The 17,876-nt window shown below is 39.4% G+C and overlaps 1 protein-coding gene across 6 annotated transcripts in view; it reads left to right on the top strand.

Moving 5' to 3' along the window:
* The window catches only part of slc10a7 (solute carrier family 10 member 7), a 269,973-nt gene that overhangs the window by 82,025 nt on the left and 170,072 nt on the right, over window positions 1–17,876 (top strand). For all 6 annotated transcript variants that reach the window (XM_043699319.1, XM_043699311.1, XM_043699337.1 and 3 more), the window contains exon 5: window positions 7,530–7,568. In XM_043699319.1, the coding sequence (XP_043555254.1) occupies window positions 7,530–7,568 (39 nt within the window). The remainder of the gene's footprint in view (window positions 1–7,529; window positions 7,569–17,876) is intronic.

The following is a 17,876-nucleotide window of genomic DNA, read 5'->3' as shown; positions in this document are numbered from 1 at the left end:
GAAATGTCGATTTTGCTGCTCCTCGGATGCTGCCTGAATTGCTGTGCTCTTCCAGCACCACTAATCCAAAATCTGGTTTCCAGCATCTGCAGTCATTGTTTTTACCTAGAGCAGTTGCTGTACCAAGCCATGATGCACCACTACAGAAGCTTTCTATGGTGCATATATAGGTGAGGGACTTTGTGGACATGCTGAACTTCCTTGTGCTGCCTTGACCATTGCATCTGCATGGGAGGACCAGGACAGATTGTTGGTTATCGTCTCACCTAGGAACTTGACGCTCTCGATCTCTCCACCTCAGCTCTATTGATATAAATGGGCCATGTCCTCCTCCTTTCTTCAAGTTGATGATCAGTTCTTTCGCTTTGCTGATGTTGAGGCAGAGATTGTTATCTTTGATTGTTTTTAAAAAATCCTTTGTCCAATTCCTACTTTGGATCAATAAGATGGCTGATTGATTACGTGCATTCTACAGACCAGATGGAGCCAAGAGAAAGATCCGCAACATTGCATAGTGTGCAATATTTTAAAAAATCATCACTGGCTAAGCTTAATTATAGGAATAGAAGTATAATATCAGCCCCTTATAACTTAACTAATGACAATAGAGACAGGGTTATATATTAGATATCTCATTACCCTTTGGCATCATCCGTGTTGCTAACTTTACCTTTCCTACTCTGGGTTCTGTTGCCATTCTTAGTCCAGTTAAGTTTTGACGTCATTGATTTTACTGCGATTGTTTTTTACCACCCAAAACAAATTGTGTGCTGTGCTATTTCTGAAAAACATGGTTAAAAAATGTAAAATATCTCTTACAGTTCTTGTTGTGAGATTTAATGATTGATGTCTACCGTCAATCACTATCTGCCTGATGCCTGTCATTAGCTGTAGCAAAATCTTATGAAAAGAAATCACTTTTTCAAAGGGCACCTACTTTAATATTGAGTAACAATTAAAGGCTCCGTTTTTACATGCTAATCTGTGTTCTCAAGTGAAGTTTTTACGGACTGGAAGTGGAGTCATGTAAATTACTTAGCTGTCGTATAGTTGCTCACAACAGTGTGGGAAGAAACAAGCTTGAATGCAATTGTTTTCAAAAGAGAAAACGTCTTTATCGCAAAATATATTTTATTCATAAAAACATTACCTTGACGAAAGTTCTCCCAACTATCCATTGTTGCAAGTTAAGGATGTTGTAAATGGCCACAGTAGAATTCATGCTCACTCACGTCTTATTTATGTTTATTTATTATTTTACAGAATTTAACTGAGCTCCCAAATGAAAGCAATCTGCTGTTAGTCTGTATGCAATGCTCATTACTTGAGTCTAAAGCCTCAATGCTCATTTCAATGTTATTTTGTGTTTTCACCCTCACTGTTCTTTAATTTAGCCCGTTGAACATACCAATGGTTTGTGGCTCTTCATAATATCGTGTGATTGCTTTGCTGATTAGGATATGTGAAGGTTACTAACCACATTTTAGTTGCACCTTTGGATTATTTTCCCTGATTTGAATATGCAAGCTTTGTTCTAACTGGTGTTTCAATGTTTATTGGAGCAATGTTGAAATTGCTGTTAGTATAAGGTATTTTCAGTAATATTAAATTTTAAATGAATATTATTTGATGTTTATTGAAAGTGAATGATAGGTGTGGGCTTAGTTGAAACCAACTAAAACATAACTTATAAAGATTTTTGTTATTGACCCACCATTTGCAGAATAATACTAAAATAAATCATGAAGTATCTAAATTTGTGATTAATAAGTCCCATATGAGATGATGGAGTAATTTCAGATAGTAAGTGAAAAATAGCTAGCAGTAGTGTAACATGCAGATATTGTCCTGCTTACATGCTCTCTCTGGTGTCAATCCCATTCATCAATGTCACCAGACTCTGTTCTCATTAAAGCCACTTCCACAAAAAGAACTCAATTTCCTTAAGCAGACAGGACACCTGATTCAATTTAGCACACATTAGCAAGAAGTTTAATCTATTGCCTTCGTTCTATGAAGGACCCTCTCTTGATTGAGAAAGCTATGCGTGGTTTAAAAAAATGTACCAACAGTTATTAAATGTTGCTTAGTTTCAGTTTTGCTTGCTTAATCTATTTTGAGTATATTATCCACTCTTTAGAAGTTTTAAAAGTCAAATATTATGTTATAATTCTTTTGTTTTTGATTGCAAACCTTTGGAAAAAAAGGTGCTGTGGAATTTAATGTCTGCAACTTTGTCTTTGTTATCAACTGAGGCACACTTTATCCGCTTGAATTCTTTACTTTTCTTTTGTGAAAGTGCTCCATGAAGAAGCTTCTTGCTGATCATCTGTATCTAACATTTCAAAAAATGTTGTTCGATGGTTTTTAAGAGTAATTGGTCTCTACAGCTGATGCCTAATTCCTACTGTACTTGAAAAAGAAATTCTTTATTTAGCATATACTTGGAATAACTAAGGCTTTTGATTTTCAGGTTTCCAATTTTCCTGAGTTTGGTTTCAAAATGATCAAATAAATAAGCTAAGAGAAATATGTTTCTTTCATTTAAAAATAAAATGAAAATTTTAATTTACTGGGATTAATCAGTAAATGAATTTTGGAATAACAAAATACTTCAATTACATCATCACGTACAAATATATAATGGTAAAGAATACTGCTAAAACTTGATGGACATTGAACCTTTCCATCCTCAGCCTGTTTTTCATGCCCTGAACTTCAGTCACTTATACAAATGTGATGGAGGCTGCTTCAGAGTTCTTGATATATCAATCAAGTATTCATATAGAGCTAATTAAATAGTTATGCATGTTATATCAAAACAAAAGCTTTCACCTTTTGACTTCAGAATCTTTTCAAGTTTAAGTCTAAGTTTGGAAGTCATCCTTGGGGATATTTAATGATTTATCTTAAAATAATAATTTTGTTCTATAAAGAGTGTCAGGTGTAAGAATTCATGAGATGGAATCATGTCCTTTTTAATAAAAATACACTGGCCCATTTCCAGATTGCAAACCCACACTTTGATTTAAGAGCAGCTGGCGAATAAATCTTTTCTGACCACCTTCTGGTATGTTGTCTGGTTGAAGACTATGGGTTGGTCGCCAAGAGGTGGGCTTACTGCTGATTGAAGCCTTTTCTGAAGATTATCCCTTCCATAAGATTGTTCTTTGCTGTAGTTGTGGCCTGCAGAGCAAGGCTACTACTGGAAACATTAGGACAGGAGATCTTGTGAGCTCCCCTGACCAGCCACTGAAAGCAACCTCCAAGCATCTGCCAGGCTTAGCTCTCAGGGGTAGACTGACCAACAGTGACTCCAGTTAATTATTCCAACTGGTATTTGGGTGGTTAGCCTTTTGCTGGTGAATGCCCATGTCTGGGGAACAGGTTAAGCTGCTGATCCAATACTAACACGTCTAAATTACTTCCAAGGGTAGGAAGATTCTGCGCAATTACATCACACTGGAATCATATGCCTACGAGCATATAGATACGCTGGAAATTTTTACTGATATTGTGATAGAATAGGGTAGTAAATTTTTCAAAAGCCTTGACCCAAGATGGCCATTGAAGTTCAGGTGAGCTTCTGTTATTTCCATACAGATTAAGGCTTAAACTCTTATCTGAGTACACTTACAGAAAGTAAATGCCATAGTAAAGATGCACTCCTTCAAATGGACAAACCAAGGCAAAATCCATCCATCAATTTTATACCTTCTATCATTTATTGGCTGACCCAAGACTCAAAATCTGTAGACTCCTAGACTTAGGTATGCACTGGAGGTTAGGTGCCAGCATAGACTGGGTTGGAAGGTCACTGTCCTGAACTTTATTTTTCTTTGTTCTTATAGTTTATCCCTAAAATCTGTAATACTGGACTTTTTACTTATCTATTTTTCTAAGAACTGTACCTGAAAAAGCTGTACCGAAGAACCTTTGTACCTAAGATGGCTCAGTGACAACTTTGATGCTTTTATCACTGTGCTCATTTGAGTACATGTGATAAGGCTAATTCTAATTCTTATGTTGAAACCTAATGATATATATAAAGAAACCCCAGTCAAATCATAAGTAGGTGAAATATAATGACTTCTAGTTAATTAATTCTAGGTGGATAGTAGAAGTATTGCACATGAGAATGAAACTGGCTTCAGATAACAAATCTTACTGCCCTAAGAACCAGGTGAAAATGTTTAATTTGAGAGCCAACAGGACAAGAGGGATTATTCTTTCAGCCAAAAGAAGAGAACCCTACCAAGTAACTAATCAGCACAAGCAGAGCTAGGTTCTTTACATTTGATAAGATTTGGCTCCAAAGACACTTAACCAAAATGTTATCTGGAGTCTTGCGAGATTTCTGTTCTTATCCAAAGAATCTGTCCAGGTTGACACTGTGCGATTCTATCTGAATGTGATCTGTTTTGTTGTTTTCTGTCAATAAGCTAGCTGCATACTTTATTCTCCAGAATCCAACTTTACTTGTATTTAATTCTCTACATAATGGAGTATGTTGTTGTGTTTGCAATCTGGAGTGTTGTGTTCATGGTTAGCTCAGTTGGCTGGATGTTAGTTTGTGATGCAGAGTAATGCCACCATTGTGGATTCAATTCCTGGGCAGACTAAGATTACTATGAAGAACTCTCCTCAACCTCTTTCCATTGCTCGAAGCGTGGTGACTCTCAGGTTAAACTACCAGTCATCTCTCTGTAATGAGAGAGCAGCAGTATGGGCTGGTAGGAGTATGGTGAATTTATCTTTACCTGCCTCTGTCTCATATGCTTGACTTCCATGGCCAATCAAATACTACCTCTGACTCAGTATTGAATATATTCAATAACCCCTCCTCCATTGCTCATTTGGGAAGAGAATTCAAAAACATCTGAGAGAAGCAATGCCATCTCGCCTGTATGTTAAATGGAAGATCCATTATGTTAAAATTGTGCGCCCTGATGCTGGATCTCCCAATAAGGCATCCTGTCATCATTCAATCCCAGAATCTTATACTTTCTATATTAGCAAGTTTTGAGAAGATTTGTATGTCAGGTTGAGGTTCTGGATGTAGGTTTGCTCGCTAAGCTGGAAGGTTAGTTTTCAGATGTTTCATCACCATACGAGGTAACAACATCAGTGAGCCTCCGGATGAAGCCCAGGCCCAGCTCAGCGAGCATTTCATTTTGGAGACTCCACACAATTTCATGATATCAAGCACTCTTGGGTGAGGAAGAGACGATTCTAGCTCAAGCTTTATGTGTGAACAGCTTTAGTTTATCACTGTTAACCACTGTTAAACCCTTAGACCGAATGTAGAAAGGAGGAGTCTCCATCAACAATAATAATGGTTGGTTCTGCAAAACACAGGATATGGTGATCGTTGGTGGAATCATTGCTTAAGTATCTCAAGACAACAAGGGTGCAAAAAGAAATCCAACACGGGGGGAAAAGTTAAAGACAAATGAGTTACCACTTTAAAGGCATGACCACTTTAAGAATCTTCAGAAAGTTAGTCAGTAATTGCATGTGTTTGAATATGTCAGCGGAACTTATGAAAGGAACTGCAAGGCAGTTCCAATTCAGAGTTTGGCTGGGAAGCAAGTGTTTCAGAGCACTGTCAGTACAGTTGAAAATTCCTTTTGACACACAAGAAAACTTAAATTAACAACGCAAAGAGCCAGTTTGAGGAGAAAAATATTTTTTTAAAAATGACTTTTACTATTCACCAGAAGTATCACTGCTGTTGTAAGCGGCACCACAAGGCATAGTTACAGTAGCAAAGTCAAGGACCATTAAATGAATTAATCCCAAGACTGCAGCATCAAGAAGGTCTTGGAGCAGATTCAAGGCAACAAAGAACAATTTAAAAGATTTAAAAGACAGAATCTGACAAAAGATAGAAGAATTTCAAGATTGTAATAAGATTAGGAATTACATAATTTGAACTGTGAAATCAGTGGAAGATTTATTAAGATCCCATAAGGAGTGTACGTTCTGTTTTAGACCATGAAATGTAGGAAATTATCTACATTGCCTACAAAACATGATAAATTGCCATCTAGGCTGCAGAGGACAGGGATATCTCTATTTTACATATAGGAACTGCGTAACCACCATTTTTACCAGAATAAAAGATTTAAATTCTCCCAGTAAGCAGTATAGAGATATGCTATTTTTATTCAACTAGTGCACTTGATGGGCCAAGTGGCCTGCTTCCACACTGTAGGGATTCTGTGAATAACTCTTAAGATTAATGGTGTGATGGAAGTTACACTGAAATGCAAGATACCTAAGAGTTAACAATGTAATGTTATTCACAATCATTACTTCTCACTTAAAGCTTGCTTGTGTGGTTTTGACTTCAACATCCTTGAAGTAATGGAACGAATTCAGCAAGTTCCAAGGGAGCAACTGATCCAGGAACAAACAATTGTCAAGCAGCTGGTCAAGGGGCAATCAGTAGACTATTTCATAGAACTTCCAAAGTGCTATGCAGAGCCATCATAAAAAAGAATCTTTTTTACCTAAGTTTGCCAAATTTTTGTGCACTCTCATAACCTATCTATCATTTTGCGAATTTTATGTATCGTTATTGCACCTTTGTTGAAATTATAAACAGTGTATAATGAAGGGGGGAAGGAGGAGAAAGTGCCAAACTGCAATTTAGCAAATCATCTTGGTTTAGATATTGAAAATGTTCCTAAGTAGTAGGAAGTGCTATATGTCACGTCCTTGACAGTGAGCAGAGGTTATTTGTCAGTGGTTTCTGTGATATTAAAGGCATGGTGGAGCTGTGTTCCATTGCCATCATTTATTGATACGTCTGTAAAGTCTAATGAAATTATCAATGTTCTTGAATTAATTATGAACATGAATGAGAAAGCCTAATACTCTAGAGCTAGAGATTGCATTATCTATTCAGTCTTATCATTTCTTCTATAGAAGCAGTATCTAGCTTTGGCTTTGTCTTTCAAGCATGGCTTTGAATCATTTCTGGTTTTAAAATTTCTTGTGCTTATTGGCGCTTTTTAAATATTTGTTGTGTTTTACAATAAATAAGCTAAAGTCTGGTGGATTTTACCTAATTTCTCAGTCGAGGTGGTGTAGCTTTTACTTCCCTGAATTCAAAGGACCGTATTGAATCCACAGAGCATGTTGTTTTACTGTTGTGGTACTGCATATTACTTGACTGGGTGAGGTTAGAGATCCTTCTGTTTTATTTACCTTCTGCGTCTTTTCCAGGTTAACAGCATATCTAGGATATTAGTTGTTATTTTGCTGTATTAGTTTTAATGTTTAATTGAAGGAAACTGAAATTTTTTGCATACTGTATTTATAAAGAATCTTAGTATCCTTTGTTATTTTTTGTTTGATTGTCCATATCAAAGATAATTATATGTTTACACTATTGTATTTGATTACTGCGTTAATTTTAGAATGATATAAGCCTTTGCCATATTTGGCAAGTTAAATTACTAATACCCAATTAACAAAAATAGATCAAAGTAATATTTAAATAATCCAACCTTGTTTTACAGGCGGCCGCAATTTTCAATTCTGCTTTTGGAAGTTTTCTGGTAAGAGAAGTATTTAATGACTATACTGAAATATTAATTGTGAAATTGTGTTGTTTATTTGTCACAGAGTTATTACTAAAATAAACATAGTAACACAAATGGATTTTATTGACTGGTTTCCTTTATTGTAAGGGGATATTTCAAAAGAAACAATCTGTTTAAGTTTTGGTTCACTTTTTAATATTGCGTCTCATATTAAATGCACTCATGAATAGGGTGAATATTTCCTTAATATTAGTGTGAGCATATTTTAAATCTGATTATAATTTAAATGAGCTCATAATTTTAAGTATCTTCCTTCAAATAACTCAGAATTCTAAGTCCTTTCAGTTGTTGGTGTTTTAGCTGGTATTGACTTTAATCTTTTGTCTGTCCTTCCTAATTGTTGTTTTAATAAACTCAGCAATGACAAAATTTATATTGCTGTATTGCAGTAATTGAGATTATTTTAAAGTAACTTATAGTTTGTGGCTATTCATGCTTACTGGAATACAATTGTTTTGATTGCTTCTGAACATTGAGAAATTGATATTTGGAAGGTAAATCATGACCCGCAGTTACTGCAAGAAATTATGATTCAAACTGTAGCTATTCTGCGTCTTTGTTTTTGCTTTCCACTTAGTAATTGAGGTTAGAAGTCATTTGCTCAAAATACAGTTGAGACAAATTTTATACAAACCTTTTATTCATACTGATGTTTGATTGCTGTAAAACAGAACATTTTTAATGTAAATGCCCTAGTTATACTTGATAGATGAATACAATTTACATAAATTCCAGACTCTCTGGTTTCTTTGCATTGTGCCACAGAGAATTGTTGTAAGTTAGAAACATAATTTCATTATCTCCTCCCCTTCATTTTACACATGCTGTTTTACAATAAAGTAGATTAGAATAAATGATTTGATTTCTCTCTTTGATGTACCTTAATAATATTTGATGGCAGATCAATTATAGCCTGCTGAATGGGTAGATAATAAAATCTGCTTGTATTATTACAGTTCCAAGAAATGGAAGGTACAGCCTTCAAAAATTGTGCTTGATGCAAGTGAGAAAAATATTAATTTTGTTTTGTCATGAATGTTTCCACAATTGCTAAAGATGTGGAACAAAAAGCAAAATTTATAAATAACAAAATCAGAGTTGATTCCTAGATCCAAATGCAGCTTCTGTGAAAGTAGAGGAATACTTGAGACTGTTTTTAGCCAGTAATCAGATCCAAGTATAGATATCATTGAATAATTGTGGTTAAGCTGATGACTTTTTCCTCTCAAACTTGTTCCAATGAACATCAACATCAAACAGGAAATATTTTCATTGTTTATCAATTGAATTGAAGAGATGGCAAATAAATGGTCATGTCCATTTCCTTGCAGATTTTTTGCATATTTGTGACATGAATTTAATTACGTTAATAGCTAGTAATGCTCAAATTTAATTTTGTTAGGTAGAATCAAGTTGATTTTTAGGGTCATGGTATTAAAAAAAAATTCTAGTTTGAAAAGTACATGACCCAAATAGTAAAAGGGTAGCATTTCTTTTAAAATATGTGTCCCAGCTTTAGATTGGGACTGTACAGTAGAAGCACGAGTGGCATTGTATTATACCCATTTATTTTAATAAAATATTGTGTGGATAACTGAGAGACGCTTTTTATGGAGTCATTATATTCAATTCTGAAAGGGCAAAATCACTGCGTTTTAAAAAATTTTCAGCTATTCATAATTCTCTGTTAGGTCTTCAGAAAGATAATTAAACCTGGAAAAAAATAAATGAGGCTTTTTGCTCTCGGAGCCTGATTATTCCAGCATCTGAACTCCTGTGCTACTCTACAGACTTCAACCAAGGGGGCCCAAGCACTTTTATAATTGGCTTTCTTTAATTGTTCGTGTTTCAAGTTCTTCTGATTTGGGGAGACAATGGCATAGTGATATTGTTTTTTATACTGTTAATCCAAAAGCTCAGCTGATGTTCTGGGACCCAGATTTGAAACCCAACATGGCAACTGGAATTTGAATTCAGTAAATAAAAATCTCGAATTAAGAAACTACTGATGACTGTGAAGCCATTCTCAATTATTGTAAAAAGAAACCATCTGGTTCACGAATGACCTTCAGGGAATGAAATCTGCCATCCTCATCTAGTCTGGCCTATATGTGAGTTCAGACCCACAGCAATGTGGTTGACTCTGAACTGCCCTCTGGGCAATTAGGTTTGGATAATGTATGTTGACCTAGCCAGCGACACCCTGTTCCTGTGAATGGATTTTTTTAAAAAAACTTAATTTGTTTTATTCCAGCTTTCAAGTGTTTGATCCCTCGCCTGTTGGTTATAAAAACAAGTTTGGAACATTTCTGGATATTTATTTTATTACATTAATAGTTGAAACTGTGTCTTATTCTCAGCAACTATATTAAAATGATTTGCTTGCTGTGAGGATGGAAATATTTCAAAGCCAAAAACCTAGATGTATTTGCTAAGAAATTTGATAGCTTCAATTATGAGGATAAATTGGCGAGGTAGGTCTCATTGGACAAAATGGAATCTAAGTGGAGATTTTACAGAAATTTTCAGAGTCATGAGTGGTTTGGTTAGACTAGGTAGGGAGAAATTGTTCTCACTAGTGAAAGGATCAAGAACAAGGGGATGAGATTTGAAGTGTTTTTTTGAAGAAAGATATCAGTATTTTTCTAATATCAATTTGACAGAAATTTAGCAATTAAGTTTGGCTGTGAAAACTTCAATGTCATATTTTGATAACTTCAATTTCCATGATAATATGTGTGCAGTATTCAACATGCCTTGTAATGAGCAGCGTACCTTGAGGCTCTTATAGTCCTTAGAACAAAATCTTAATTTTGTATTAATAATAATGCAGCTGCTCTATGAGCTCTCCAAGTGATTTGCTTTGATTCTATTTTTAGCACCTCCCCCACTACAAAAACTTTCAATCTGTACAGTTTTACTTGGAAACCTGAAGAGCAGAGGTTGATTACTGCTTCATTGGTAAGAGAAAAGCATTAGAATATGGTGCCATGGTCTTTACAATAACTAGAGTTGGAATAGACTTTTCAAATCAGAGTTGATGGAGGGCTGTGGCGAAATATGCATCCCCAGCTTTTTGCATCAACCCACTGCCTTTTTTAGGTGACATATGTCAGGGCATCTAAGTGTCGTGTCATGGAGAACCTCGCCATATAATTATGTTAGAATTGGAAATGTGACTTAAATTTCAGTGCTGCTGTGTTACCAGATGTGTTGGCATTGAGGTGGGAGTTTCTGGCTCCGCAAGAACATTCAACCCCTACTCTCATCCTGAGTTGTTGTTGCATCTCAAATTTGGCCTTCTGGCTTTTAACCTGTGAAGGGTAGTATTTTTAGGTCTCTGGGTGTGGAAGTAAAAGCTTGTGAGTACCAGCTGGTGTGCTGGTTTCCTATAACTGTTCCTGATGCAGGCAAGCATCATTCAGATGAGATAATGTGAGCCCCAGCAAACCAGTTCTGTTTTGAGACTAATTATAATAGTTAATAAGTCTGTTCAGAGCTTGTTGAAAGCAAATTAGGGATATTGCATTGAATTTGGGGGGGGGGGGGAAGGCATGTGGAGGGGATCCTAGTGATGTAGTGGCAGTGTCCCTACCCCTAGGTTCAAGTCCACCTGCTGCAGAAATTTTTTGTTTTATTTATTCATGAGATCTGGCCATCCTGGCTAGCCAGCATTTATTGCTTGTCCCTAGTTGCCCTTGAGAAGGTGTCAGTGAGCTACCTTCTTGAACCACTGCAGTCCACCTACTGTGGGTTAATCCACAATGCCGTTAGGGAGGGAATTCCAGAATTTTGATCCAGCAACAATGAAGGAACGGCGATACATTTCCAAGTCGGGATGGTGAGTGGCTTGTAGGGATGCATGCAGGTGGTGGTGGTTTCTTTTTCTCCTGACAATGAGCAGTGGTTTTGTGGTCAGCATTAGATTCTTAATTCCAGATGTTTTATTGAATTCAAATTTCATCATCTTCTATGGTGGGATTCAAACCCTGTTCCCAGAAAATCTTTAGAACTTTTTTGTGTTTTGAGTTTTTGAAAATACTTTTGAGAATCACAATTATTACTGTGGCCCGAAAGGAGTATTCAAACCTTTTACTCAGGTATTCCTCTGTTATGTGACAGGCAAAAGGCAGGGAACCAACTCAGACTTAAACAAACTCTTTTTTATTTAACCATTTAATTTAAGTACCAACACTCAAAATAAAACATGCGTTTGTTGCAACATTTACTTTTAACTTCATCTAACTTCAACTTTAACTTGCTTCATTTAAGTTCACTTTATTTGACTTAAATCACATTTAACTCTAGCACTAACTTTAACTCTATAAGTTTGAATTGAAACAAATGCTATCCCCCCCCAGAGTGTGTGAAGTGGCCAACTTTGCTGTCTGTAGACCTTGTGATGTGGCACTCATCTTCTCTGAAGATAAGTTCAGGGAATATGCTTCTCAAACATTGATTTTGAATGCTACTCCTGCAAAATCCTAAATTCTGCTAACTTTTATCACAAAATGAGCTTATTTCCAGAAACCTCTCTGTCACTCAGTCAATTTATTGACTAAACCATCACACATCCTTCGATCCCAGCCAATGGAGTTTACTGGGAAAGAACTCCCAAAATTTTATGCTTCTGACCTCCTGTTTTCCAAAACAAAGTCCAGGAACTCCCCACATACATTCGAGACACCACCCACGCCCTCCACCACCTCCAAGACTTCCATCTCCCGGCCCCCAACGCCTCATCTTCACCATGGATATCCAATCCCTCTACACCTCCATCCTCCATGACCAGGGCCTCCAAGCCCTCCGTTTCTTTCTCTCCCGACGTTCCCAACAGTACCCTTCCACTGACACTCTCATTCGTTGGACTGAACTGGTCTTCACCCTTAACAATTTCTCCTTAGAATCCTCTCACTTCCTCCAGACCGAAGGGGTAGCCATGGGCACCCATAGGGGGCCCAGCTATACCTGTCTCTTTGTTGGCTACGTAGAACAGTCCATCTTCCGTAGTTACACTGAAACCACTCCCCACCTCTTCCTCCGCTACATTGATGACTGCATTGGCGCCACCTCATGCTCCAGCAAGGAGATTAAGCAATTCATCAACTTCGCCAACATTCCACCCCGACCTTAAATTCACCTGGACCATCTCTGAAACCTCTCTTCCCTTCCTGGACCTCTCCATCTCCATTAATGAAGACCAACTTGACACTGACATTTTTTACAAACCCACCAACTCCCACAGCTACCTGGATTATACCTCTTCCCACCCTACTTCCTGCAAAAATGCCATCCCGTATTCCCAATTCCTCTGCCTCAGCTGTATCTGCTCCCAGGAGGACCAGTTCCACCACAGAACACACCAGATGGTCTCCTCCTTTCGAGAACGCAATTTCCCTTCCCACGTGGTTAAAGATGCCCTCCAACGCATCTCGTCCACATCCCGCATCACCGCCCTCAAACCCCACCCTTTCAAACGTAACAAGGACAGAACCCCACTGCTCCTCACCTTCCACCCTACCAACCTTCGCATAAACCAAATCATCTGCCGACATTTCCGCCACCCCCGAACGGATCCCACCACCAGGGATATATTTCCCTCCACACCCCTTTCCGCTTTCCGCAAAGACCGTTCCCTCCATGACTACCTGGTCAGATCCACGCCTCCCAACAACTCACCCTCCCTTCCTGGCACCCTCCCCTGCCACTGCAGAAATTGCAAAACCTGCGCCCACACCTCCTCCCTCACCTCCATCCAAGGCCCCACAGGAGCCTTCCACATCCATCAGAGTTTACCTGCACATCCAGCAATATCATTTATTGTATCCGTTGCTTCCGCTGCAGTCTCCTCTACGTTGGGGAGACTGGACGCCTCCTAGCAGAGCGCTTTAGGGAACATCTCTAGGACACCCGCACCAATCAACCCCACCGCTCTGTGGTCTCACATTTCAACTTACCCTCCCACTCTGCCGAGGACATGCAGGCCCTGGGCCTCCTCCACCGCCGCTCCCTCACCACCTGACGCCTGGAGGAAGAACGCCTCATCTTCCACCTCAGAACGCTTCAACCCCAGGGCATCATTGTTGATTTCACCAGTTTCCTAATTTCCCCTTTCCCCACCTCACCCCAACTCCAGCTTTCCAGCTCAGCACTGTCCTCATGACCTGTCCTACCTGCCTATCTTCCTTTCCACCGATCCACTCCACCTTCCTCTCTGATTTATCAGCTTCATCCCCACCCCCATTGTACTCTGTGCTACTTTCTCCCACTTCCCCCCCCCCCCCCCCATTTACCTCTCCACTCTGCAGGCATCCTGCCTCTATTCCTGATGAAGGGCTTTTGCCCGAAATGTCGATTTTCCTGCTCCCCGGATGCTGCCTGACCTGCTGTGCTTTTCCAGCACCATTCTAATCTAAACTTACAAATTTTTATACCAAGTCACATTCCGTGCTCATTGTAAGAAAATATTATGCCAGTATGTCTAGAGATAGCCATAAACCCTGCCTTATTTGGTGAATACACAAAACTGCAGGTCACAGCTTACATGACAAGTCACGACATTTCCTGGCTGCGGTTTTATCTGAGGTCAGAGTTTAAACTAGCTTGACCAAAATTCCCAGCATGCTTCATTGTAACTTTTAACCAGTCATAGAGTCATAGAGATGTACAGCACTGAAACAGACCCTTTGGTCTAACTTGTTCACGCCGACCAGATATCCCAACCCAATCTAGTCCCACCTGCCAGCACCCAGCCCATGTCCCTCCAAGCCCTTCCTATTCATTTACCCATCCAGATGCCTCTTAAATGTTGCCATTGTACCAGCCTCCACCACTTCCTTTGGCAGCTTATTCCATACATGTACCACCCTCTACGTGAAAATGTTGCCCCTCATTTCCCTTTTAAATCTTTCCCACTCACCCTAAACCTATGCCCTCTAGTTCTGGACTCCCCCACTCCAGGGAAAAGACTTTGTCTTTTTATCCTATCCATGCCCCTCATGATTTTCTAAACCTTTATAAGGTCACCCCTCAGCCTCCGATACTCCAGGGAAAACAGCCCTAGCCTATTCAACTTCTCCCTATAGCTTAAATCCTCCTTCCCTGAACCCTTTCAAGTTTCACAACATTTTTCCGATAGGAAGAAGACCAGAATTGCATGTAATATTGCAAAAGTGGCCTAATCTGTGTCCTGTACAGCCGCAACATGACCTCCCAACTCCTGTACTCAGTACTCTGACCAATAAAGGAAAACATACCAAACGCCGCCTTCACTATCCTATCTATCTGAGACTCTACTTTCAAGGAGCTATGAACCTGCACTCCAAGATTTCTTTGTTCAGCAACACTCCCTAGGACTTACCATTAGGTGTGTAACTCCTGCTAAGATTTGCTTTCCCAAAATGCAGCACCTCGCATTTATCTAACTTAAAGTCCATCTGCCACTCCTCAGTCCTTTGGCTCGTCTGATCAAGATCCTGTTGTAATCTAAGGTAGCATTCTTTGCTGTCCACCACACCTTCAATTTTGGTGTCAATCTGCAAACTTACTAACTAGGCATCTTATATTATTGATTTGGATGTGAGCATAAATGATGAAAAGCAGTGGACCCAGCACCGATCCTTGTAGCACTCTACTGGTCACAGGACTCCAGTCTGAAAAACAACCCTCCATTGCCACCCTCTGTCTTCTACCTTTGATCCAGTTCTGTATCCAAATGGCTAGTTCTCCCTTTATTCCATGAGATCTAACCTTGCTAATCAGTCTCCCATGCGGAACCTTGTCGAATGCCTTACTGATCACATTAGATCACATCAACCGCTCTGCCCACATCAATCCTCTTTGTTACTTCAAAAACCTCAATCAAGTTTGTGAGACTTGATTTCCCATGCACAAAGCCATGTTGGCTATCCCTAATCAGTCCTTGCCTTTCCAAATACATGTACATTCTGTCCCTCAGGATTCCCTCCAACAACTTGCCCACCACCGAGGTCAGGTTCACTGGTTTATAGTTCCCTGGCTTGTCTTTACCACCTTTCTTAAATAGTGACGCCGCATTAGCCAACCTCCAGTCTTCCAGCACCTCACCTGTGACTATCGATGATACAAATACCTCAATAAGATGCCCAGCAATCACTTCTATCACTTCCCACAGAGTTCTAGGGTACACCTGATCAGGTCCTGGGGATTTATCCACTTTTATGCGTTTCAAGAAATCCAGCACTTCCTCCTCTCTAATATGGACATTTTGCAACATCTCACCATATATTTCCCTACATTCTTTACCTTCCATGTTCTTTTCCACAGTAAACACTGATGCAAAACACTTGTTTAGTATCTCCCCCACCTCCTGTGGTTCCACACAAAGACCGCCTTGCTGATCTTTGAGGGACCCTATTCTCTCCCGAGCTATCCTTTTGTCCTTAGTGTATTTGTAAAAACCCCTTGACCCTAGTTATCTCGTGTCCCCTTTTTCCCCCTCCTGGTTTCCCTCTTAAGTATGCTCCTACTGCCTTTATACCCTTCTAAGGATTCACTCGATCTATCCTGTCCGTACCTGACTTATGCTTCTTTCTTTTTCTTAACCAAACCCTCAATTTCTCTAGTCATCCAGCATTCCCCACACCTACCCAACCTTGCCTTTCACCCGAACAAGAATATACTGTCTCTGGAATCTCATTTCTGAAGACTTCCCATTTTCCAGCCGTCCTTTTACCTGCAAACATCTGCCCCCAATCAGTTGCTGAAAGTTCTTGCCTAATACCGTCAAAACTGGCCTTTCTCCAATTTAGAACTTCAACTTTAAGACCTTTTCCATCACGATTTTAAAACAAATAGAATTATGGTCGCTGGCCCCAAAGTGCTCCCCCACTGACACCTCAGTCACCTATCCTGCCTTATTTCCCAAGAGTAGGTCAAGTTTTGCACCTTCTCTAGTAGGTACATCCACATACTGAATCAGAAAATTGCCTTGTACGCACTTAAGAAATTCCTCTCCATCTAAACCTTTAACACTATGGCAGTCCCAGTCGATGTTTGGAAAATTAAAATCACCAGCCATAACTACCCTATTATTCTTACAGATAGTTGAGATCTCCTTACAAGTTTGTTTCTCAATTTCCCTTTGACTATTAGGGGGTCTGTAATATAGTCCCAATAAGGTGAGCATCCCTTATTTCTCAGTTCCACCCAAATCACTTCCCTGTGTGTATTTCCAGGAATAACCTCCCTAAGTACAGCAGTAATGCTATCCCTTATCAAAAACAGCTGTCCCCCTCCTCTTGCCCCCCCCTTTCTATCCATCTTATTGCATTTATATCCTGAAACATTAAGCTGCCAGTCCTGTTTGCCCCTGAGATACATTTCTGTAATTGCTGTGATATCCCAGTCTGATGTTCGTAACCATAGCCTGAATTCATCTGCCTTCCCTGTTAGGCCTCTTGCATTGAAGTTTATGCAGTTTAATTTATCAGTCCAACCTTGTTCTCTGCTTTATTCTTGCCTTCTCTGACTGTTTAACTCGCTCCTTTTCCCAATGCTACCAGTCTCCGGTTGATCTCTTTCCTCACTATTTCTGTGAATCCCACCTCCCACCTTATTAGCTTAAATCCTCCTGAGCAGCTCGAGCAAATCTTCCTGCTAGTATCTTAGTCCCCTTCCAATTCCGGTGCAGTCAATCCTTCTTGTACGGGTAGCTTCTACCCTAGAAGAGATTCCAATGATCCAAAAATGTGAATCCTTCTCAGCCCTGTATTCATCTGCTCTATTCTCCTGTTCCTGTTCTTACTAGCCTGTAGCACCTGGAGTAATCCAGATGTTACTATTCTCAATTACCTCCTTTTTAAATTCCTGCCTAACTCTCTCTATGCTCCCTTCAGAATCTCATTCCTATGCCGTTGATTCCAATGTGTACAATGACCTCCTGGTGGCCCTCTTCCCCGTTGAGAACATTCTGCACCTTCCGTAAGACATCCTTACTCCTGGCACCAGGGAGGTAACCAACCATTCTGATTTTTTGCTGCTGGCTACAGAAACTTCTGTCTGTGCCTCGAATTAGAGAGTCCCCTAACACAATCGACCTCTTGGAACCCAACGTACCCCTCATTTCATTAGAGCCAGTCATAATACCAGAAACTTGGCTGTTCATGCTATATTCCTCTGAGAGTCCATCACCCCTTTCATTTTCCAAAACAGCACACTTGTTTGAAATGGGGATCGCCATAGAAGACTCCTGTCCTACCTGCCTACCTCTCTTACTTTTCCTGG

The sequence above is a fragment of the Chiloscyllium plagiosum genome, chromosome 1 (genome assembly GCF_004010195.1).
Source record: "Chiloscyllium plagiosum isolate BGI_BamShark_2017 chromosome 1, ASM401019v2, whole genome shotgun sequence".
Classification (NCBI taxonomy): Eukaryota; Metazoa; Chordata; class Chondrichthyes; order Orectolobiformes; family Hemiscylliidae; genus Chiloscyllium; species Chiloscyllium plagiosum.
This window is presented reverse-complemented; position numbering and strand designations above follow the sequence as displayed.